Source organism: Accipiter gentilis, chromosome 29, assembly GCF_929443795.1.
Source record: "Accipiter gentilis chromosome 29, bAccGen1.1, whole genome shotgun sequence".
Classification (NCBI taxonomy): domain Eukaryota; kingdom Metazoa; phylum Chordata; class Aves; order Accipitriformes; family Accipitridae; genus Astur; species Astur gentilis.
This window is the reverse complement of record NC_064908.1, coordinates 21,527,230-21,551,493: the sequence shown is the minus strand read 5'-3', so window position 1 is coordinate 21,551,493 and position 24,264 is coordinate 21,527,230. Positions and strand designations below refer to the sequence as shown.

The 24,264-nt window shown below is 38.1% G+C and overlaps 2 protein-coding genes across 11 annotated transcripts in view; one reads left to right on the top strand and one right to left on the bottom strand.

Moving 5' to 3' along the window:
• The window catches only part of GARNL3 (GTPase activating Rap/RanGAP domain like 3), a 60,795-nt gene extending 43,768 nt beyond the window's left edge, over positions 1-17,027 (top strand). For 8 of the 9 annotated variants that reach the window (XM_049831763.1, XM_049831762.1, XM_049831761.1 and 5 more), the window contains 10 exons: positions 1,519-1,635; positions 2,331-2,503; positions 2,809-2,967; positions 4,977-5,043; positions 7,068-7,175; positions 7,620-7,738; positions 8,153-8,288; positions 9,439-9,648; positions 9,962-10,073; positions 10,794-14,285. In XM_049831763.1, the coding sequence (XP_049687720.1) occupies positions 1,519-1,635; positions 2,331-2,503; positions 2,809-2,967; positions 4,977-5,043; positions 7,068-7,175; positions 7,620-7,738; positions 8,153-8,288; positions 9,439-9,648; positions 9,962-10,073; positions 10,794-10,950 (1,358 nt within the window). In that variant the 3' untranslated portion in view covers positions 10,951-14,285. Of the gene's footprint in view, positions 1-1,518; positions 1,636-2,330; positions 2,504-2,808; positions 2,968-4,976; positions 5,044-7,067; positions 7,176-7,619; positions 7,739-8,152; positions 8,289-9,438; positions 9,649-9,961; positions 10,074-10,793; positions 14,286-15,313 lie in introns of those variants that run through there. The other variant, XR_007509885.1, reaches the window with a different exon arrangement.
• Positions 17,028-17,071: 44 nt separating this feature from the next.
• SLC2A8 (solute carrier family 2 member 8) lies at positions 17,072-24,177 on the bottom strand. 2 transcript variants are annotated; one of them, XM_049831770.1, is made up of 10 exons: positions 24,025-24,177; positions 23,662-23,821; positions 23,255-23,461; positions 21,337-21,436; positions 20,981-21,192; positions 20,106-20,249; positions 19,406-19,514; positions 18,518-18,691; positions 17,742-17,887; positions 17,072-17,579 (listed from the first exon to the last, which is right to left on the bottom strand). In XM_049831770.1, the coding sequence occupies exons 1-10, from the start codon at positions 24,081-24,083 to the stop codon at positions 17,445-17,447; spliced, it is 1,446 nt and encodes a 481-aa protein (XP_049687727.1). In that variant the 5' UTR covers positions 24,084-24,177; the 3' UTR covers positions 17,072-17,444. The 2 variants fall into 2 exon arrangements, with proteins under 2 accessions (XP_049687727.1, XP_049687728.1); XM_049831771.1 differs by lacking the exon at positions 24,025-24,177 and having other exon boundaries at positions 23,255-23,457; positions 23,662-23,772.
• Between the last annotated feature and the right edge of the window lie 87 nt (positions 24,178-24,264).

Sequence of the window (24,264 nt, the reverse complement as noted above, 5' to 3'; positions counted from 1 at the left end):
AACCATTTCTTGATTTGAAGAATGCTGACATTCAGATTGGCCAGAAGAATTTCTTGAGTTTTGCTGTGGGTACACAGCTGTAGCATTTCAGAATTGTCTGCATCACCAAGAATGTTTGTAAAATACCTGGCTGAAATAGTAGCTCAGGTATGAAGACTGAACACTACAGTTACCACTGGAGGACCAACTACTTAATGCGAGGCAGAATCTAGGAGAAAATTCTAATAAATTTAGAATAAACTTTCTGTCTTGAATGGCTGCACTAAAAACTATCTCCAATCTCAGTGCAAGTGATGGTAGTCATAAGAATTACAGCTCATTCTAGATAGGAAAGATGGCCTTCCTTCAGGTTGTGTCAGTAGCTGCTTTAGCTTAAAATCAAAGTTGGTGGAAATGGAAGAGCATTTTAAGGTGTTTGGTCATGTGTAGGTTTTTATATATGTGGTGGTGTTTGAAAACACTCACATGCAGCACCAAGAGTTGTGCATTAGTTGTAAAACAGTGGGTGAACATGCAAGTCCTTGGTTACATTTCTCATTTAATAGCATTAAAATGTTTCATGAATTTGAGAGCCACTCTTGATTCCTTTCCTAAACAAAGATGGAACAGAATTGTTAGGGACTTTAGATTGACAGAAATGATCAATTAGTTGCTAGGCAGCAACCACAGCCGTCCAGTTTTGGGCATGGGATTATAATTTGCACTTTCTGAGAGTTGGTAACAAGGTGAGAGACCTTCTGAGCAGAATCATAATCATAAGCAATCGTAAGCAGTTACTGCAAAGGTTGATGACAGGACTAGTAGTTAACAGAAAACTCTCATGATGCAATGTTCACCAAGTGTCATATTTCTAATACTGACTCTGCCTTATGCCTTTTTGAAGTGAAATTGGAGCCTCCTATTTGTTTTTGTATTGATTTCCCTAGTCCTGTGGGATGCTATCAAAAGTCACTCATTTACTGAGAAAATTTTGGATTACAGATTGCTACAGAGGCCCATTCTGTTGTCTCTGCAGCTGTCTAGCTTAGATTTTGCCATGTCACTGTCAGATGAACATCTCTAGCCAGGCCCAAAATTATTGCATCTTGCGTGGAAGATGTTAGCTGGTCAAGTGCCATGGGCAAGGATGGTTTCAGAGAATATACATTATTTTATATATATATATATATAAATATGTAAATATATATTATATACAATATACTATAATATCTACTACTATATAGTAGTAGATATTTTGCTAGCTTGTGAAATTTTGTAAATTTGTGAAATAGTGTACATTTCCCCATTCTGAAGCGCCTATATCATTCTTTGCTGCAGCACCACCTGATGGGAAACAGCTACTGAACTGAAGGAGTTGGTTACTAGAATTGTAAAGCTTAGAGAGTTCATAAGCAGTCTTGTATGATGTCGAAGCTCATGCCCAGAGAAGCAGTATGCTTTGTTTCTCTTTGGAAGTATTAATTTCAAACTACCTCTATCTTTTTTTAACTTGTTTAACTGGCGCTCTTCATCCTTCAGGAAAAGACTCTCGTCTCCTTGTCTTCAGGCTCAGTGCTGTCCAAAAAGGTATAGAAACAAAGCAAATGATAAGAAGCAAATACGACTGCAGAGAAAATAAACTGGAGAGAACAAAAGGTAATTTTATTATCCTGTGTAGGAAACATGCACTGTGGTATGTTGCCTGTAGTTGCCAGAGGCTTATTAGCTCCCTTGAGGCAGTTGTAGGTGTTCGCCTTTATTTTTTTCTCTGGACAGTCAATTCAAACTTTGTTAAACTTACGTGTGAAACTAAGTCTGGTATAGTCCAGCATGACATTTTAGAACTTTGTAAAAATACCATGTTACTTGGCAATCACTGCTGATGAAAAGCTCTAGAGAAAAATAGTTACGTTGCTTTCAGGATTGAGGGGTATAAGAAGAATTACGCAGGGATGTGAGACTGAAATGAAGGGCATTTTAAGGTGGAGGAATGCTGGCAAACCTCCCTTAAATAGTAGTGCTTAGATTAGTTTGGGTGTTGGTGATTATTTTAGTAGACATAAACATTTTCTGGTCTTCAGAAGCAAGCTGCATTGGAAAGTTGGAACCTGCAGAATAATGAAAATCCAGTTATTTAGTCTTGCAAGAGGAGTAAGGGGAAAAATAGATTTCAAAAGAGTCATAGCTTTTTGGTTTTTTCTAGAAGCTAATGTTATCCTGTTGCAAGGTTTGTAATTATGTGCTGCTAAGTCAAGCATCAGAGCCCCATTGTACTAATCATCATACAAATACAGAACAAAAAACCCAGACCCTATCCCAAACACTTACAATCTAGAGCATTATTTCCTCAGGCTGCCATTTGTATGCCATTAATACTCACCATGGCAGTGAACTGAGGATTGTTGTGGCTATTCGGAACAAACTACTTCTCGTCACAAAGAAACATAATCCACGCAACATTTTAACCAGCAGCTCTCTGCTGTCATCATCTGAATCTCCAGTAGAGGAGTTCCAGTACATCCGGGTATGTGTAATCTAATCACTAATTACCTTAACAGACTGGGCAGCACTCAGCTGGGGAGGGAGGGGAAGACAAAGAGCATGCATTTTTATCGTCCTGAACCTTCAGACAAATAACAGTGAGAAGCCATATGATGGAGTTCCATCATATATATGCCAAAGAAATCTTTCAGACTTTTTTAGTTAAGTTTCTGCTTGTTCTTTATCATGTTTCTGTGCTTAGAGCACATTCCTTTAAATTCATGGAGTACCTTCAGCACCCACAGTAGGAGCTTGAAAAAGGGAATAATTCTGTTATTTATATTATAGGAAATATGCCTTTCTGACCCTCCAGTGGTTATGACACTAGTGGATGGACCTACTGGAGACAGTGACAATATGATCTGTGTAGCATATCGGCATCAGTTTGATTTAGTTAATGAGAGTACTGGGGAGTCCTATAGATTGCATCATGTTGAAACAAACAAGGTAAGTTTTCATCATTGAAACTATTTTCTTGCAGAACCGCACTGAATGTAATTTCTTGCAGACTCAGCATCCTGTGCTGACCTCCTGGGAGTGTAATTTTTGGAGGTCCTCATGTGTCTTACTTTTCACTTCTGTAACCCCTGCTTTAGGGCACTCTGAGATATTTGTTCCTTTTGGGATACACAATAATAATCACTCCCAAGAGAGGTAGTCATAAGGTATGACACGTTAGGAAGGAGCCTGTGTTTCAGGCTCTGGAATATCGCTGTCAGCATAAATTAGTTTTTCTCTTTTCTTAGTTAATGTTTTGCTTTTTGCTATTTCTTTGTGGTCTCTGTTTTATTGTTTTAAGAAATAGCAGCAAAGTAACTTCAGTTGTTGGACACCAGTATCTCATTCAGATTTGCCTATTTGCATGTATTAAGGCTAAAATATTTACAGGTAGCTTTTAGTTCTATTTAAGAAACTGCTGCCTAGTCAACTAGTAAATTAACTGAATCTTTCTAACTAAGACATAGGGTTGGGATGTAAGCAAATGTCCTGATTTTCAGAAAAGAGCTCCAGTATTTCCTGCTGCTGGGAAGATCATGATCTTCAGCATCTCTGAAAATGAGATAATTTTAATTGTTTCTAAATATGGATGTGGACATAGAGCTTTAGTCAGGGAAAAAAAAAGGAAGATTTTGCACAGTTAATCTTTTTTTGTTGTTTTTCACTGACTCTCTTCCTCATCATTAGATAAGGGACTACTCTTTTCATTTGATGGTTCTTGTTGATAGGTTATTTTCTTTTAAATCACCTGTATTTTTATTCAGATCTGATGATGAAGAGGTTTGGTACTCGTAGCATGGGTGATAACAGTGTAAACTTCTCCACAGCACTAGAAATCTGTGTTAATCTGGATGGGGAGGAGCTACAAGTAAAGAATGGGGATGGAGAAGTACACTACCACCACCACCCATTCTTCCTGTTCCTCTTCTCCCCAGGAATCCTTATTTTCTTTGAGAACACAAGCAAAGCAGACAATTAATACGAGCTGAGCCAGTGATTTTTCTGATGTTGAGATGGGACACAAAATTATTTCCATGCATAACAGAGCAGAAGTGGCTTTCAGTCACTACAAAGGTTGGGTCAAAATGCATTTGGTATAGATATAGAAACTTCCAGGTCTGCTTAACAGTTCTTGACCTATACAGTAATCTTGAATCGAGAGGTGAACATCTAGCTTATTGTACAAAGGAAAGCCAAAGAACTGCTGTTGATGGATCGGTGTCCAGCCCCTCTCCTTGCCCAACTAGTAAATATTGTTGTCTGGGAAGCATTTGTCTAATGTAATCCTATGTATTTCACTAATAAGGTCTCATTTCCTGAGCAGATACCCTACTTTTTATGGCTGGTTTGGGTTTTTTAATCTAACGGTAAAAGACAAATACAGAGTTGAAATACAAGAATTTATCTAGCCTATGCTATGTAAAAAATACTGTGGTTTATCCAGCATTGGTTCTCAAGTTTCTAAATTCAGCCTGTTAGTAATCCTTAAGGACATCCCTATCGACTTCTGTAATTGTTAGTGGTTTTGAACCAGTAATTGGTGCATCTGATCTTTCTGCTAGTCATGATGTGCAATGGAGCTTTTTGGATTTCACTTTTTGAAAAGAATTGTTATATTTAGCATATCATGTTGATTCACAGCTGTCCTGAAATCACCCCATTTCCCAAAATTCATATTGCCAAAGAAGTTGGGTAAGTTTTTATTGCTTTATACTGTTGATGTGGTATTGAATATTCACTACTGTACAGAACTGAATACAAAAGAAATTTATTTCTCTCCTGAGAGCATCCTGAAAATTAATCACAAAGAGGCTGCATTTGAATTTTTTTTAATTTTTTTTTTAAATCTGTAGTTGTGCACTTCCCCCAACTGATTGTATTGCTTGTTAGTCAAAACCTGGTTGTAATAACCTCAGTATCCTCTGCCTGTTCATTACCCTTGCCCATTATCATTACAGGTTAATTTTGTTGCAGCTATTGATGTATATGAAGATGGTGAAGCTGGCCTACTGTTGTGTTATAACTGTAAGTATTTAGGGAAGACTGAAAATGGTAATACCTCAATCTGCATATGTAATTCCTTTTTCACTGGAGTCTAGATCTGTATTTTAACATAAAGTTCAGTGTTTCATGGGCGGTTTTTCAATATATGTTCTTTTGAATTTAAATGTGTATTAGAAAGACTAGAAACTGAAGTATTTTATTGCAGGGTATGTTGAATTTAGACATACTAGCTGTTAGGTTTTAATTTCAGGTATATAGATGTGTATCTATAAATTTATAGATGTTACCATCTTACTCAAAAAAGTCCTATTTCTTCAGATCTAGTTCATTCTTTAGGTAGTTACACACTGACTAGGTGTATTCAAGACATGTACAATTTAGCATTTCACACCTTTTTCCTCTGTGTGCTGTCACATTCTGTCTTTGTGCTTTTTCTTCCACCTGCTTCTTGGTGCTGTTGCGTTATTTCATTGTAATTCTCTCAATCTCCTTTTATAAAACAGCGTTGGATATAACACACATATGCTCTTCTCTGTAGCACACAGGTACTTTTTCTTCTGATCCTCATGAAAATAGAAGATCTTGGCATGAAGCAGCCTTTTTAGGCAGTGCTGAAGGACAAGGCATGGCTTTCTCTGTTGCAGAAGGCGTGTCCTGTTTGCCTCTTCAAAGTGAACGTTGATGGAGACAGGATAAATACTCCTGTGTTTCAGCACTAGCTATCATTTTGGTACCACAGAGCAAGTTTTAAGTGTCTCTAAACTGTATCTTTCTATGTTCTGTGGGGCCTTATTGGTTCTGGTTGCTTGCCAGATCCAACCTGGTTCTGGTTCATTTAGCACTGCTTCAGAACTAAAAAGCTATCTGGCAGAGCGTAGTGAATTCCCACCTATATTTCTGCACAGTATCAGTTCCCCTTTAGTAGACCCATTGCTGAGCCAAAGCTAACAAACTTAGCTGATCTTAAAATTACAATAAAGGTGCTGCACAGGCTTGAAGCACCTTGAATTCCTATTTCTTGGACAGCGTCATGGGGAAACCTACATTTGTTCTTTAGAGAGTTTTATAATTCTGAAAGGATCATCATAGAACAAATCTGAAAACACAGGATTTGGCAGTGTCCAAAGTTTGTATTTAGCAAAATACCTGTAATACATTTCTGGATATAAACTTTGATTCAGTCTAAGAAGATCAGTTACAGGAAAAAAAAAAAAAAAAGAATTTTGCCTAAAAAATAGAAAAGATCGGGAAGCAGCACGTATTTGAGAGGGTCATAAATGTTTACCTGGAGCCCCCAGTACACTCATATGAGCTCGTCAAGAAAAAAAGATGATTGCAATTGCATCTCATCTTTAAGCTTTCTTGTTTGCTGATACAACTTCTCAAGTCCTGAACTTTAATAGATGTTTGATCAGCACTAGTGCATGTATTTAAACAAAAGTCAGCTGGTAGTAGAAGGTAAAGTTCCCCATTATCTAGACCTATCGAATTAAAAATTCAGAACTGCATTGCCAGTGAGGAGCTGTATAAGCCAGCATTCATGTCTGACTTGTAGGAGGACTCTTAATTTCAGAATCATTGGACTTACAGCAGCTAAGAAGTAGGTTCAAAAGGTATGTGATTAATGAAATCTTGGTGTCTGTAATATCCTGTGTGTATAACAGTCTTCAAAGAATGTAAACAGCAGCATATGGGTGCTTGAAGGGCAGAGAGGTACAGTTCTGCTGACACTGCTTTCTGAATTTTTCTTGCCTATTCCTCTATCCATAGTCAAGGTAAGGAACTGATAACTGTTGAAACAGAGTAATACTTACTTTGTGAAATATGACAACTTATTAAAATGTAGATCTTTTATTTTCATCTTGCAAGTGCTGTGTTCACAGAGGAAGCACATTTCCCTTATCTGTTTAAGTATAGAGGGGCTTCTACATAAACGCTTGATTATGTATATAATGCCGGCACTTCTGCAAAATCTGCCTATTAAGTTAGTGTTTGTCACTTGCAGTGTAAGGTGATGGATGTTTCCTTTTTCTTTTTTGTTACAGATGTTTGCCAATACAGAAAGGTATATCCTTTCAATGGAGGTTCTCCACTGATCCAGCCATCGGCTTATGACTTCCACTTCAGCTGGAATCAAGTTCCTTATGCTGTTGGTAAGAAAATGTCTGGTTTTACTAGATGGCTGTTTTTTTCATTACCATTTAGGCTTGCATTTGGCTGTTAGGGGAAGTACTATGTATGTGTGCTAGGAATGCATATGTAACATTCATCATGCCACTTTAGCTAAGTTTCTGCATATGATAATTTTAAAAAGTGGAGCCTTGGTGCCAAGTTCTTCCTTTGCTGAACCTTTGGGTTTTTTCCTTTCTCTTTTCTCTGTTTTTAATTTTCCATTCAGTCTATGTTCTGCCAGGCACAGAGAGTGAAGTTTTCAGGTTTGATGTAGCTTAGTGTCCATCAGTATGTTAGACAACCCTTTCTATAGGAAAGGGAGATGCCAGAAGAGGTCAGATACTCAAGAACAGTTTTCATGGAGCATCCAAGAAACATTTACATTAACCATTTTTCCTTGTCAAATAATTTTTGTTTCATTGCAGTCTGTGCTTTCCCTTATATCCTTGCCTTCACTACTGATTCCATTGAGATCCGATTAGTGGTGAATGGGAACTTAGTCCACACAGCAGTTGTACCTGACCTTCAACTTGTAGCATCAAGGGTAAGACACAGGAAAATCATATTTGACTATTTCTGTGATATGTTGGGATCTAATTCACAAAAAACAAACAAACCAAAACTTAAACATGTACTACTTGATCGGTGGTAACTGTTCTTCTGTGTGCTCTTAGTTTATATCAAGTACAAAGCGAATCAGAATTGATAGCACTGTCATTTATTGCTAACGGTAATGCAAATCTGAGATATTTGACTGTTTACGGGCAAAGCTATCCTCAACATCACAGATGCGTCTTCCACTTAGAGTGGGATAACCTTTCCATGACCAACCCTAGCGGACTTAGCAGCAGTACAGCAATAGTGGTAATAGAACATAGTGGAAAAACATTTGAGTTCTTACTCAGAAGATGGTTAAGAAAGTCTCTCTGTACTAATGACGCGTTATTTGTCATTTCAGTCAGATATTTATTTTAAAGCTACTGCTGCAGTAAGTGGATCATCAGACAGCAGCTCTAAGGAAATGAGTTCAAGGAGTTCTCCTCAAACGCCGACAGCTTATGACATGCCAGAATGTCCTCTTTCTTCTGTAGAAGGTAACATGTTTCCAGGCAGATTGAATAATGATCTCTGATCATTCCAACAGCTGTCACATCTTAGTGCAGCTGATCTTCAGTAAGATGAAATTGATCAGGTAAAAGATTTTGAGTACCTAGTTGAGAGTCTGGAAGATAGAGATTTTCTGTTTATCCACAGATATGAAGCACCTGGCTGAGCTTTTGCCCCATGGTATCTCTTTTGAATGCATGGAAGCACTGTTTTAAAGAAATCATTTCTGTAGGAGGGAAGGAATTAAGCTTCAGTAGCTTGATGAATCTTTGGAAAATCTACTGAATTAAGCTTCAGTAGCTTGATGAATCTTTGGCAATATGGCCAAGACTAATAATGTGAAAACAGGTATAAAATTGTGGGAAAACTTGAGATTGCACATGCACCATTCCTTTCATTTAAGAAAAGCTAAACTATCACTGGATGGTTAAAGCTCTTTTGCGAACCAAAAGTAAGAAGTAGTTCTAGCCTCGAAAGAGTTTGCACAGTCAATTTACTGTAACGTGATCTGTGAACAATCAGTCTGTAGGGGAACAATAATGGAGAAACAAGGGAACATCCACTAGATAATGCAAGATGTATGTATATCTTCTTCACTTAAATCTGCTGCTGCACCGTTGGCAGAAGGGGAAAGGAGAAAGGAATCATAATTTCAGTTTTTAAAAGGTAATGGTATTGATGGTAAGTTGTGGGTTTCTTTCTAGGAGTTAGGAAAACACATGGTATTTTATGTCACCTAAGAAGAGGAGCCATAATTTAAACAACTTGGAATCTAGGCTCCAATATACTTGCAACATATTAAAATACATGAGGAATATTGCATAGAGTGCAGAGTCATGGTGTAATAGTTAGAATACCAGCCTCAGGACATGTAAATTTACTTCCTAGCTCCACTGCTGATTCATTACATCAACAAGAGTCAATCTTTTTCTCTCTATGTCAAATTGCAAGTCTGCACAATGTAGTTGTATTTCTTCCTCCTCCTAGCCTGTTTATATTGAAAGATCTCTGGGGCAAGAAAGATCTTCTTTATTTGGGTTAAAAAGCACCCAGCACAAGTATAACTTTTTGTTTGGAAGTATTAAAAACAGATACTATTGTGAAAATGTAACATTGTTTTTTCCTTTTGTGTTTCAGGTGAAGTTCCATGCAAAAACCTGTACAAAATTCCTCTCAGTAATCTAGTTGGGCGAAGCATTGAACGACCTCTAAAGTCACCTTTGGCTCCCAAAGTTATCACTACTACAACATCCAGTGGCATTGCCTCTCTTCCAGTTACTCACTCGCTATCTTTATCTCGTATGGAAATTAAAGAAATTGCAAGCAGAACACGTAAAGAATTGCTGGGTAAACTCTCCTCGTTCTTCAGTGTACATATCAATTGCTAAGTATATAATTTCTAATCTTTGGACCATCACGGTCAGATTTGTAACGTTCAACCAGTATTCATAAATAAGTAGTATAAACAAACAAATGAAACTGCGAGAAAATATTATTTGCAAATAGTCTAGCCAGTGTCTGATCACGTATAATGTGACCATATTCTAAGCCAGGAGGAAACTATTTAGTTAATAATGGAAACCAGTGACAGATACATTAACATTTTCATGAATGCTTTATTTTCTGTTGAGAGGATTAAGTCTTTTATTCCTTTATTGAGGCCTCTTGGATGAGCCTATACCCAAGACAGAAAGTGCACAGAAGCAAAAAAAGGTTCCTCGAAGACAGTCAGACCCCAAGCAGGGAGCAGTAAGATCAACTAGTAGTGACAGGTAAATACACTGCCTTTAGAAAAGAACCTAAGTTAGACTGTAAATGTTTTCAGAATTCATTGTTCGTGCTTATCTCAGTTGGCATGGGGCTGACTGAGACCTTTGTACACCAATATGAATTTCATGCTAATGTGTTTGTTGCAGTATCTAAATACTGTAAGTACTGAAACGATTATACTTTTTGCTAAAGACAAGTTAATGGGCAAAGCAAGACTAAATGGGATTTTGTGGGTACCTGATGCAGTTGAGCCTTTCATTAGGATGTGGACTACTAGATCTGCACTGTGCAGGCTTGCTTGCTGATTTCTTCGTGTGCTCTTGTGTTGCTATTTCCAGAATAAATTTTGTGAAGAAACACCATAGCATTTGTCTGTTTGGCTCTGCTTACCTGACCCCACTGCCATTCTCATTTTCACTGTGTTTGTGTAGAGTAGTAGCAGAATTCAGCCAAGATACAGTAGACTGAGATTAACAAAACAAAAAATTTGCTGCAATGTAAAACCATGTTTGATTTGTTTCACTATTTGGAAAATATTTGGGCTGGGGGCTTCATTAACATTGCTTATTAATGATTTTCAGTAGAGTAGAAACAGAGAGAAACTCAGTTTTAATGGTCTGTCTCTGTCTTTAGGATAACTTGATTGAATCTAGAAATAGCCATTGATCCTGCTTGCTCTGATCTGTGCATTTTTTTAGTAACTTTTGTCTTCCTCTTTGCAGGATAATCTCAGGCTCTTTTGAAAGCTATTCTGAAGGACATCATCTTTCTACTAGTTCAGATCCTGATACTTTAGCAAACAGGGAGGAGAGCTCACCATCTAGCTATCCATTTCAGCTGATTTCTTTTTATGATGAAGACATCATTGACTTGAAGTGAAGACAGTCTTAAAACCTTTCTTCCTTCACATTTTCCTACAACTCCATGAGCTCTATGGGAATGTCACAAACACTGCTCCTAGTGGTAAAATGTGGCTGGAAGTATTGGTGATTAATCTTTATAGAACCCATATTGTTCTGGCTAGCTCAGCCTGATTTGATGATGCTTGTATTTTTGACATAGGTATATTTTCTTTTCTCAGTTAATGAACCATTACTTTTTGTGGCATTCTAACAGTAGGTAATCAATGAGAGATTAGGCTGAAACTGAAGTAAATAAAAAGTATGACTTGTTCTGAGCTTCTTAAAATGTGAGGTACCTGAATGTTATCACTGTTATTATTATCATGAGTTGTTCTAGAACAGTCTATGTCATGTGGGAAGAGGAATTTTATAACATCAATTGCTCCTTTTGGTTTTTCAGTTTTTAAAAAAACAAACAAAACAAAACAACAAAAAAAAGGCTTGCAGGCAAGGTCTTTCCAAACAGTGTAGTCTGTCCTTGAAATGATGCAGCTATGGTATGTTCGCTGAAGAATCAAGGATGTTCTATAAATATCAGGTAAGATATGAAGATGCTGCTTTCTTTGCTCTGGCCTGTCCATGCACATTTCTTAGAGAAACTTGAAAACTGTTTTGGCATTAAGAATCCTTGAGCAGAGAGACTTTTTATAGAAAACACAAACTTTCAAAATATTCCTTAAGAATTGGAAATAAATAAAAACAAAACAAAACCAACTGTATTTTTCCATCTACTGGAAAACTGTTATTGTAGTGCACCTACAGATTTTCTCAGTACAGGCAGAAGAGCCAACCCCTGATTTTCTTTCTGACTACACAAAGATTCCTATGCAGGCATCAGAATTAGCTGTTGTCTGCTCTTGCACCAACAGTGTAAGTCATTATTCCAGATAATCATATTTTTCTAACTGGATCCAGACTGAAATTCCACTGCTAAGAAACTAGGTTTTTATGATGAAATAGTCATCTCAGATCTTTTGTTATGTTAAAGGACAGGGTTTCATGTTTAAAGCTTGATTACTTTTTTAACCCTTTCCTCTGTGCCAAAAATCAATTTTAAACAGTATTTTGAAAGGGTTTTGTTTTGTTTGGGGGGTTTTTTTGTTGTTTGGGTTTTTTGGGATTTGTTGGGTTTTGGTTTTGGTTTTTTTTCATGAAAGTGTGATGCTTCCAGGCTCTTCATATATGAAGATTTTAGCTTTATTAGCAAGTATTTCTTGTTCTGTATGTAGAAATGCTCTGTACCCTTGATTTTATTTTGGAATACCACTCATGTGTCATGATTTCACTTTCTGTCCAAGCATGACCATCTGGAGATTTGTGCCTTTTGCTTCGGTCTGTCTGAATGTAAAACTTTTTGCAAAGTATTTTTTGCCCAGTTTATTGTATGTAATGGCTTAATTGCTCCACTTAAGAAAATATGCAAGGCCTTGTCTGGAAGGATCATTTCTTACTCCCAGGTGGAGTGGCTGATCAAGGAAAGAAACAATATTTTCAACAGTAATTAATCTAGGAGCAGAAGCAGTATTAACCAGTGGCTGCTATTATTTTAGTATTTTTGCACTCATAGATGTGTGGGGTGAACCTTAATAAGCATATAAAAAGGAAGTGCCAGCTCAAAATCTTTGCAAGAGCTTGTAATTCTTTTTGAGAATGTTATTTCCAGAGATTGTGTTAATTTACACTGTCCTATTTATCTGGGCAGCTAAGGTTTAAAAAAACATCAATCTGAAAGTATCATGTGGTGCTTATTCTCCTGGAAGTTGTGAACACTTTTGTGGACTTACAGAATCCATTTTAGGGAGCATGGCTTGCACTTAGCTATTTTTAGAAAGCAAAAGCATCACCTTTTTCCATAAATGGATTTATTGATGTAGTATTTAATTTCTGTTATGTGGGTGTTTTAGAAGACTGTACCAGTGTGTTGCAAAACTGCGGCTTTAGTTAGAATACAATTTTAACTGGAAACTGCAGTGTTAGGATATCAGATTTGAAATATACTGCAGATGTTCACCTGTGCTATTCTAGTGTGATTTAACATGACTAAACCATAGTTCGATAGCAGTTGAAGCAATATATGGAGGTTTTAAAACTTGTTTTGAAGAACCTGAACAAACCACCTGTTTAGGTATCCTGAAAGACAAGCCTTAGAGATGGAGCATGAGGGAGGTAAAGAAGAATGAGGAAAGCTTGACAGAAAGCTTGACCACTGGTTGTGGTGGTAGTCAGGATGCATATAGATGTGGCATTTATGTCATAATGGAGACATGATTAGAGAAAGAGGGGCCATAAAGCAAGGGTTACTTTTTTTTTTCTTTTTTTTTTTTTTAACCAGAACACCAGTGGCTATAAAGTATTGCTGTAAAGTAAGAGAGTATGTGAGTGTATGCGTGTAAGAACCTTTGAAGGTCTGCCTGTAATCACAGCATTGATGACATCTAGCAAATACTAACAAACAGCAAAAGGACTGTGAGGAGTACAGATTAAATTTGATCGCTTAAACTAGACAAAACCAGATCAGACTAGCTTCATGGTACTCACTGTGGAACAGGATGTTGGTATAGTTTGAAGAGGGAAGCCCAGCAACTGCCTCCCCTACTACCTTCCATCTGAATTTTATGCTATCACTTGACTTAATGGGTCAGGTGCAAGCTGTTACACAGGTCACAATGGGATCTACCAGACCTAATAGACTATTACTTATATTGGACAGGAAGGACCTGAACCCTGGAAAAAAATTACCTGTCTTCATTCCTAATGTATGCAGTAAGTGCCTTAACAAGGCTGCTGCTTCTTGAGTTTCTGCTTCTGTAATTAATCAGTGTGTCTTGCAGGGATGTAGGGATAATAATAGACCTAGCAAAAGAAGTTCGGAGGCATAAGGCAATATTAGTTTGGTTTGTATGACACCTAGATATGGTAGTTGAGGCTTTAGGGTCATGTATATGTAGTTTACAACCTACTTACTGTACATGAGCAGCCCAGAGTATAGGTAGAAGGTAGAGAACATGGTAAAAATTTTGTTTAACACAAGCAACAGAAACCAAATTCTGTGATGTCTTCATCACCTTTATTGTATCAAAAGACCAAATATCACACAATCGTGAAACTGCTGGCACAACTGGACAAATATCCACTGTACTAGGATGTAGTTTCTGTGGGCTCTTGACAGTCTCATCAGACTGCCATGAGTTACATGCCTCTTAGTGTGATGAGCTAGCATCCTCTGAACTAACTTCTAGCCATTGTTTCTCTCATATTATTATCTTAGATCCATACCATTCAGACTGCTAATTAAAATCAAAACAAAAGCCAGCTGGTAGTATTGATTTATAAGCTCTTGTGCATCATTTATAAAGGGCAAGGTTTTTGTACACCTATGCAACCTCTCCTGCTTCAGACCGGTGTAAAATGACAAGGCTTGTTGGAAGGCTACTGGGATGGACAGCTCTGTAATTGTCGTTCACTCCAGCCTTAGAGCCATGTTGTTTCCCTTCTGCTTTTCCAGCATGTGTGTGCATCTACTCATTAAAACTCAGAAAGTAGTTGGGCACAAATTGGAGCCATGTCCACCCTAAGCACAATCCTTACTACTTCCACATCTTATGCTAACGCTGCCTTTAGCCTGCATTCTTGGTGTTGGCTGACCATCTCATAGATGAGAGAAAAGATAATCTTTGAAGCTACAGTTTGGGCTTTGGGAGCTGTTGCAGGCTAACAATCATTTCTGTCCAGCTTGCCCTTCTAGTGGCAGTGCGGTGCACATAAATTTTAGAAATGTTTGAGAGTTACAAAATACTTCTAAGGAGCGATAAAGACCCACATGCAATTTGAAAGGACTAGGTTATACTCATGGTAGTGAGAGATCTGGGCTCTAGAGTGAACAGATGTATGAATACCTTCGTTTACCTGGTGTGCAAGGATCAAGTACGGCCTATTCTGATGCCAGTGCTTTCCTGGTTTGGAGCTGGGGGGGTGGGGTTTGTTTGGTTTGGTTTGGTTTCGGGGGGGGGGTGGGGCGCGTTTGGGTTTTGTTGGTGTTTGGTGTATTTTTTGTGATGCATGACATACAGGAGGCAAGTGGCACCCAGAATGAATAGCAGGTTTGCTGTCTGCCTTCATGTGACTATTTCTATACATGTCCAAGCATTTGTAATTGATGGGTAGATTCAAATTAAAATACGTATGTATAGTATTTATTTTTTAGTACTAGGCCAGTCAACTGAGTAAGTATTTAAACAGGGCAGGGGACAGATAGCACCCACATAAGTATAACACTATTACATAACCAGTTACATATGGTTAAGGTTGCTGCTTCTGACATTTACTTTCTGCTGTTGTAGGTATATTTGACCAAGCCACGGATTCAAGCTCATGCATGTTTTCCTAAAGGTGTGGGTCTGTAACTTGTGCTTGCAGATGCGGCAGCTTCTCCAGAGCTGTTTGCTTAGTCTGCATTTGAGATTAAAAACCACATCCAAACCCAAAAGATTATATATGTATATACATATGTATGTATATATATTTATTTTTTTTTTTAATTTCTACCGCAAGTTTCAAGGGATTAAAAGTCCTAAGTATATATAGGAATCTGAAGTTATGTGATCTTGGGCAGGGTGGGGGCAGGAATTAAGAATCATTTTTTGTTGCCTTCTCTGTATGAAAATGAGTACCCTAGTATTGTCATTATTAACAATTTGATGTCATTGTTCATATGCACAGTGCTTGCTAATTCTGTTAAAACAGTATTTTCTCAGGTAGGCTTAGCCTGATTTTGCAGAGGAATACATTATACCCTGAAAACTTATTAACAATACAGGAAAGCTTATGTAACAGTACGCAGCAAACATCTGTACTTGCATGCAGGTTAGAAAGTATTTTTACTCTTACTAGTTGAGCACAGCAACTTCACCACCCTGTATACTGCCTAGCTGCTTCACTTTGTTGCTGACCTGCAACTCACTGACTCCTGTTTGCTACTGGAAATCATATTAGCACATGATTTAAAGAGAAAATTTAAGAGATTATTTTCTGCCTATTTATTTATAGTTCTATTTATTAGGTATTTAGCTGGTTGAATGGAAAATGTTATGTCTCTCAAGGTTTATGCAAAAAGTGTTATCAACCTGGAATGTCAGCTGCTTTGTAATTTAATAATTGCATATTGTTAAGACTGTTGCTATGTTTGTGATCAAAAACTCTTTATCTACCACTTGTCTTAAATGCCAATGTATTACCATTGTTTTTAATGTCATGTGATAGCGTATATGGTTTGTGTTTTAGATGTGACATTCAAATAGAAACAGTCGAAACAGTCCTATCACAGCTGGAACTGTTTTAAGTGCCATTTATCACCTTTGTGAAGGAGTAACAGATGATTTATTCCTTCATATGTAATATACCATAAATTTGACCTCACTTCTTTCACACATGCAGAACTACTGCTTTTTCCAAATTTGGTTCATCAGACAAGAAACTAAAAAGACAGGAGGTAGTACACTATTGCAGACAGCTCTGGATTACTGTTTCCATTTGAGTTCTCTAGAAATTTTGTTTCAGAGATGTCATTCATTTAAATGCTGTATCATACCTGTGACATTGGTGTTTGTGTCTTACGCATTACCCATCTTTGACAAGAACTATATCCAGCATTGGTTTGTTTCCAGGTATCATTTAGACTTTCAGAGACCTGCTCCAGTTGGTGATCTTTACCCCTTAAATTAACACTACAAAAGATAGTTTTTCTCCTTTTCTGACTAAGAGTATATTCTTGCTGTCTCCAAGACCTTGTAATTCCTTTTGAAAAACAGTGCTCTTTCTTGAATTCTAAAATACATTCTCTTAAGAGCTACAACCCTTCTTGTGATTTAAATGCATTCCTAACCCCCTTGACAGCAATAGAAAAAAAATGGCAACTTTTAACACTTAACACCCATGAAAGCCAAGCACTCGTCTCCAGTTGGGACCAAGACTTGTTCTGGGCTCAGGCATCCCAAAAATTGTTAACAGGAACACAAAGGTAAAGTACTGCTCTCCGAAATTAACATTAGCCAGGCTACATCACTAATTTATTCACTGTAACATGTACCATAAGGTAACGGTAAAGTGGACCATGGAAATTTATTTATTTACAAAATTAGATCTTAATTTACATCTTGGAAAAAGATACTGGCCAATACATTTAATGTTCTTACTTGGCAATTATAGTCAGTCTGCACTAGGTGAAAAGCACACAGGTATTGAAGAAAAAGAGTATGTCCAAGACCTGCACAAGGGAGATTTACTACAGGGACTATGCAGAAGTCTATGCAGATCCCCATAGATAGTTTTTAAAAAACAGAATTCAGGTTTTACAAAATTCATTAAAATTATTTGATGGCAAGTTTAGTAACTGAGATATCTGCCAATTAATTTCAACCATAGCACCATAATTCATGATATGAAGGTTTCATATCAACATAAAAAGCCTTAGGATTAAGATCTGAAGTAGGCCTCAATTTGTTCCAGGGTCCGTCCTTTTGTTTCAGGAACATAAAAGGCTGTAAAAGTTACATTGAGGCAGCAGAATGCAGAGAAGAGCCAGAACGTGCCAGAGGATGTTAAGAAACCCTGAGGGAAGGGAAACAACAAAAACCACATTATTACAGCTCACTACTGCACAATTACAGTTCTGTATTGCCAGAGAAGACTATGGCTCGAGGCTCGCTCAGGAGCATCTTTAATAAATTTCCCTATGAAAAGAAAGTTCAGATTGTAATTTATAATGCTTACTATAAAATCATGAAATTCTTTGGTTACCAAGAAGGCTATAACCCAGTTTGTTAACACACAAGCACCACTCAATATGCCTCTAGCTTTAAGTGGGAAGATTTCGGATATCAGCAGCCATGGAATGGGACCCCAACCAAGGGCAAAACCTGCAATTACAAACAGAAGAGAATAAATGCAAGTACATACTAAAGGGAAGACTGAATTATGCCCAAGTTAGTCAAGAAAGGGGGATGCAGTTTTCACTTGACTCTTGGACGATACCAAAACCAGTACCTCTACCAGAAGGAGCAAGCATAAATTATTTTAGGGCAGCATGATCAACACTAGTGCATTTTACATCAAATTAATTGCAAGAATATTCTTAACAAGCAGAACTTCTTGCCATGAAGTCTCTGAACTGGTAAGCTTAAAAACTGACCTTGTTTCTAACAGCTGCTGCCTTGTACCACCACAGAATTCAGTGTGGCTCAGACACTAACAAAGACTGTTTTTTCCATTAACAACTGTAATGCAGTTTAACCTGAGCAATTACGCTTTACTATTAGCACAAGGAGGTATAAACTCATTTTCTAGGAAATTGGCTTTACTAAGCTGCTAGCTCTATCACCAGGGTTGTAACCCCCCCAGCCCAACTGTGCAGTATACACTGAAAAGGTCTGTCAAAGACATAACTCATTTCCATTCATCAATAATGTGACAGAATAGAACAAAATTGTCACATTCATCAGAAAGTTTGAGTTTTGTGTAATGGCTAGTTAGAAGAGCGTTCCACTTACCAGCAACGAAGAGCCCTAGGCTTGCTACTGCAAGCCAGGATATGCCGCTTTCTGTTCCTGGGGATGCTGAATTTAGAGTGAACCATGTATCAGGATTTGATGAGTTGTTTCGATTTGAAAGGACGATTTTAAAGTAAAGCCCAAACAATGCAGTACTGAGCGCCATGATTATCCCTGAAAAGTAAGCAATAACCCAAGCTGTCACTGGTTGCCAGTTGGGTATTCTTCTGAGAAACAGAACATAGTTGGTCAACCAAATCTAAGATATGGTGGCCCTCACAGAAGTGTTTCTTAAAAGGTACTGTTCTTGGAAATAAATACTGGCCTTGACAGGAGTGAAAGATGCCAGACAAGCATTCTAAACACTAGCCAAACAATATTGTCTTGACAGCAGTCATTGAGTGTGCAGCACAAAAACTATAGCAAACGGAATTCATTTTATTTAGCACATTTACTTGTAAAGTTAGAATTTTTAACTATAGTCTTATATAACTAAGCACCATACTGTCCCATGAAAATAGCAGCAGCCATGGAGAAATTACTTTGAAACAGCCATTTGTTGACAACTTGGGTATGAGAACGTATCGTGACATCACTGAATCTCATTAAGCAGAAAAAATTATCGCAGTACAAGAACCGTCTCCGTGACATAGCTATTTCAAAATAAAATCTGGCCTGGTAAGAAGACAAAAAGACAGCCATATGTAGTTTCAAGGGGTTCCACCTACAATGTATCTATAAGGTGATAGTTTCCTCTTATGAGTGTAAGTCTATAGTTATACCAAATCATAAATACAAAACCACTTAAAAAATGCATACATTGCAATACTTAATTCCCCCAACAGTTAAGAATATAGTTTTGGTACTACATATAGTAACATGTTTTACCAGATACGTAAAGCAGCACTTTTCGTCCAGTTTTATCTATGGTAAGTGCAGCCACAGCAGTGAAACATACTTGTATGGAACCCACAACAACAGAAGCCATTCTGCTGTCCTGAAATAAAGTAAGAGGTAGAGAGAATTTGCTCTTCCAGGCTGGTAAGAGGATCACTTATCAAGCATTGCAAATGCATTTGTTTCATGAATCTGAAAGAAGACAAACTATGCCACAGAAATTAAGGGGGAGGGGGGGAGGGTGTAGATAAAAATAAAATAAAATAATAATAATAAAAAAAATCACCAATTAACACAACATACTGGTCTCGTAATAAACTTTAAAATAAGCCACCACTTTATCCTAGAGTTTCACTGTCTCTGAAACACTGCTGACAAAAAAAATTTATATAGAAAGATGACTATAATAGGATTTCTATCACTATCAAAGTTTCAGACCAGCAAAACACAACATACTTCCCCTCCCCCCCCCCAGAAAAAACCCCAGAACATCAGGTATGCCAGAGTAACACAGTCAAGAGGGTATCTAGAATCCAAACCAAAAAAGCCCACTAAAACCCAAACACTGTTACTTATGACAGAGGGAGGATCATTATCAAATCAGTTTGTTATGTGTTTTAGACTTACTATAGCACTGACTAAGCTCAAACTATTATAGACATTTGGCAGTTTGGAAACACATCCCGATTACCTTGAAGTTTGCATCTTCAAAGATAGTTTCTGCATAAAACATAACTGCATTAATGCCTGTTACTTGCTGGAAGAACATGAGAGCCACACCAATAAGAAGTGGCCTGTAGATTGAGGGGTTCTTAAATTCAGAGAGATTCAGTCCCTGTTAAAAAATTAAGCAATGACTTGGTGAAAAATTTCCTCTTTCAAATCAAAGAACAAAACCAACAAAAACCCCCAGAACATTTCATTCTGTTCAAACTCAGTAAGTTTTCCACCCCCCACCTTTAGCAAAACTAAGTGCCTTAGCAGTAAAAATGTTTACATTTTGAGGTATCTGAGAACTCCAGAAAAGCATTTTTCCCCTTTTCTCAAGTTCTAGAGACAGAAATTGACAGTACTTTGTAGAGAAAGTTAACATGAATGAATCCAGGGTTTGCAGGAACCAAACTTCAATGATTAGATCTGCCTATTTAAGCAGACATCTCACAAGAGTCTAAACGATGCTTTTAGAGATGCAAGAGAAAATGCATTCATACAACACAAACAACAGGAACGTAGTGTTAGAGGTGTTGGAACAGTCCTACAAAATTGCTAAATAAAGCAAAAAACTAGATAGCCGATATACAATTAACAAGATCGTGAGCCTGACTGCTACAAATGTATACTGATGGCAGCCAACGGTGATAGCACTTGCAGCTGAAAGGTAGAGGAAAAAAGATTCAATCTCACTTGCTTCTTGAGTATCATTTGTATGAGGGAACAGGTTTGGACCACCATTTGTAGAAAAGGCTATTAACTAAGCTTTGGTAAAATCCTTTTAATTACACTACACACTTTCAGATGTTACCTCCATACGAAAAGGTTTTTAAGAGTACATCAGATTCTCATCACCTCTTCCTGAACACCAGCTTCAATCTGCCTACATTCCCATTCATGGTCCACATGTGGTCCCCGCAGAAAGCGCAAAGAGGCTATGGCTTCTGAGCGTTTGCTCTGATTCAGCAGAAATCTTGGTGTTTCAGGCATGAAGGACATGAACAACAGCATTATGCAGGATGGAGAAGAACACAACACTGCTAGCCAGCGCCATTTTAGTGTTACTCCTGGGTAACAGAAAGGAAAAAAAGAGGACCATGAACATCAATTAGTTGTACAAGCAAATTTACATTTACTTTCAATTCTTCGGTGTAGTTCTTTCATTACACATACTAATTATTTTTTATAACCTAGAGCCCTAATGTCAATACCTGCAATGTAGGCTCCCAGTATGCCAGTCACCACCATCAACTGAACACAAGAGCCAAGCATACCACGGACTTTAGGATGTGATATTTCAGATATATACACCTAAAACATAGGGAGAAAACATCTAATAATTACTTTCATCCAATTTTGGATCAAGGACTTGATAAGTAATTAATTTCTGAAAAAAACCCAGATGCATTTCCTCGTAACTCCTGTCCTTAAAAAAAGCCTCAATAAAATGGAGTGAGTAGAAAAGTACGCTCTCAGAAATGTATGCTGGCATTATGAAAAACCCTGGAAAAATGGGAGGACCTAAGCCAGAAGAATGTTGATGCAGTATCAGTATCCCAAAGATGAATAAACTTGCATTAGTAAGAGCTTCCTTTGTTTAGCCATATTCAACAAGAAATACATCATTGCAAAGCAGTGTAGAGCTGGGAAGAGTCTTTGCATAAACATGTAGCCCAAGCCACCTATAAAACTGTTTGCAATGAAAGTTTTACATTTTTAATTCAAAGTAAAGAGTGCAAATTATTTCATTCTCCTTGAAGTTCAAAATTGACAGCTCATCTTAACACAGACTATATGAACAGCATTACACCTCATCCAATATTTGGGATCAACTTAAACTTCTCAGCTATTTTTTAATATATTGACCCCAAGTCAACAGCTACAGTTTAGCTGTATACATAAAAAAGAAATCCCTCATACTTATACATACTATTCTTTCTGATGTCACAGTTCTTACTTCTTCTGGAAGGAAAATAAGTAATCCTTATTTCAAGAATAATTTAGAGCTACAAAAACTTGGTATTACGTATGATAGTCTCCTCCCTCATCACTGCAGTCACATAGATCTTTTACCGTTGGCTGGGGGTCAAGGCCTTTACATATGGGAACCTAGAGCTCAGCTCCACGAAACAAAGAGAAAGCAATCACTGATAAAGCAGACAGAATTCTTCCAAAGATATTAACACAATAGACTAAGCAACCAAACTTCCAACAACAGAGACAGTTGCACAAGATTATCATTTAGACCCTACCACCCTGAATCTATTAGATTTTATTTTTATAACCATCTAGATTGATAAAGAACGAGCATTTATTCCATACTTCATTACAAGTACTTCAACCTTTGATTTTTAGTTTGCACCTCACTTCAAAAGCTAGAAATGCTGGAACCACCAGAAAAGAAACAAATTTGAATTCTAGATACTTTATTTCACACTACTACCTATTCAGCTAGATCCAAAAGGTCAAATAATACCAGAGAAGACAGATGACAACAGAATGCATTATCTCTGTTTCCCTACTGCACATATATTCCTGAATGCATGGGAAAAGTTAATATTCAGAAGATAACAGTTAAATGGAATCAGAAGGCACTATTTGGCATTACTCTAGGATGAGTGAGCAGCCATAGTTTATCTGCAAAACCAAGAAGTTGAAGTGAAATATAAGACTATTAGAAGCAGCTGGTAATAAAAAATAAAAACCAAAACCAAACCAAACCAAACACCAACAAAAAACCAAACCAACTCCCTCCCAATGTTACATATGAGGAATTTGAAGAGATAAATATTACTAGACTATAGAAGAACATAAACAGAAGCGATCAAATAAAGGACTAATAATCTGAAAGATCACATCACTGTATCAGGAATGCACAGGACAGAAGTGCCACTAGAAGAAACAAAATCTCTTTTATTTATATTTTCTTAATGATTAAAAACAATCAAAATCAGTTTCTTTTAAATCCACAAGCTGCCTTGGCTCCAGTTATTCAGTTACTTTGCCCAAGCCACCTATAATAATGCTAAGGAAAAAGAAACACACACACCACACCACCCCAAACAAACAAACAAGCCACCACACATGCACACACACACACAGACACACACAGAAAAACATCTTACTTACTGGAACGACAAGCGAAGTAATTCCACTGGCTAAGCCTGTCAGCGTTCGTCCAAAATAAAGCATCCAAACATTCTGAGCAGATATAATAACTATATATCCAAAAATGTATGGTATTGAGCACAGCATTAGACTCAGCTTTCTCCCAACTTTATCCACAAGATAGCCTCCTAGTATTCCTCCGGCAGCAGCTCCTAATGTTACTACTGACTTCAAAAAACAAGTGAAAAAAAAAATTATTTTACGTATATATAAATAAACAACAGACAGCAATTCCTTTTCAAATCTTGAAAAGTAAATAGCAGCTTCCAAAAAAACGTGCAAGAGTATGCAGGTGTTTTGAAAATCAAAATAAACATTAACTCGTTGATCAAAACACCGTCAAGGAGCATATACACACAGAGACTTACCCCAAACCAGGAGGCTTGACTGCTGTCCATTCTTAATTTAGGATCGCTGATCTTCCTCAGTTCTGGAATAACAGGTGAGCTATAGCCTAGCACGAAGCCAAAGCTCAGGGGTCCCAGGACAGCAGCGAACGTGGCCAGGTACAGCTTCTTGTTCTGCACCCTGAGGCGGAAGAGGCCGACAAGGATCACGCCGCCCCCACCTCCGGCCCCTTACGAGGGCCGGTAACGCTCCGGGAGGGCCCGGTAGAGGGCTCGACCCAGAGCTCTCCTCGGCCGCCGCCCGCTATCGGCCGCGGCCGAGCTCCAGGGCAGCCACCGCTGTCCCCGAGCCCGCCAGAGCGGCGGGTGTCGCGGCGCGCTCACCTGGGGCAAGAGTCCGAAGCGGCGTGGCCCAGCAGGCAGCGAGACTCCTCTGCAGCCATGTTCCGCCTGCGGGGAGCGCCTCGGCGCGGCCAGCCCCAGCCACTTCTCCGCGGGCAGCCGCTGCGAGCCGCGCGCCCGGCCGCGGCCTCGGTCCAGGCTGTGCGGGCAGCGGTAGCGGGGCGGAGCAGGGCAGGCCCTCGGCCACGCTGCTCGCCGCGGCCCTCGAAGACTCCAGTCCGG

Coding starts and splice junctions, on each gene's coding strand:
- SLC2A8 (XM_049831770.1), bottom strand. CDS start 24,083: ATGGCTGCAGAGGAGTCTCGCTGCCTGCTGGGCCACGCCGCTTCGGAC. Junction 23,462..23,661: donor GTCAAGCCTCCTGGTTTGGG/GTAAGTCTCTGT, acceptor TGTTTTTTGAAG/TCAGTAGTAACATTAGGAGC. Junction 17,888..18,517: donor CCTAGGGCTCTTCGTTGCTG/GTAAGTGGAACG, acceptor TTGTAATTGCAG/GTTTTGCCCTTGGTTGGGGT.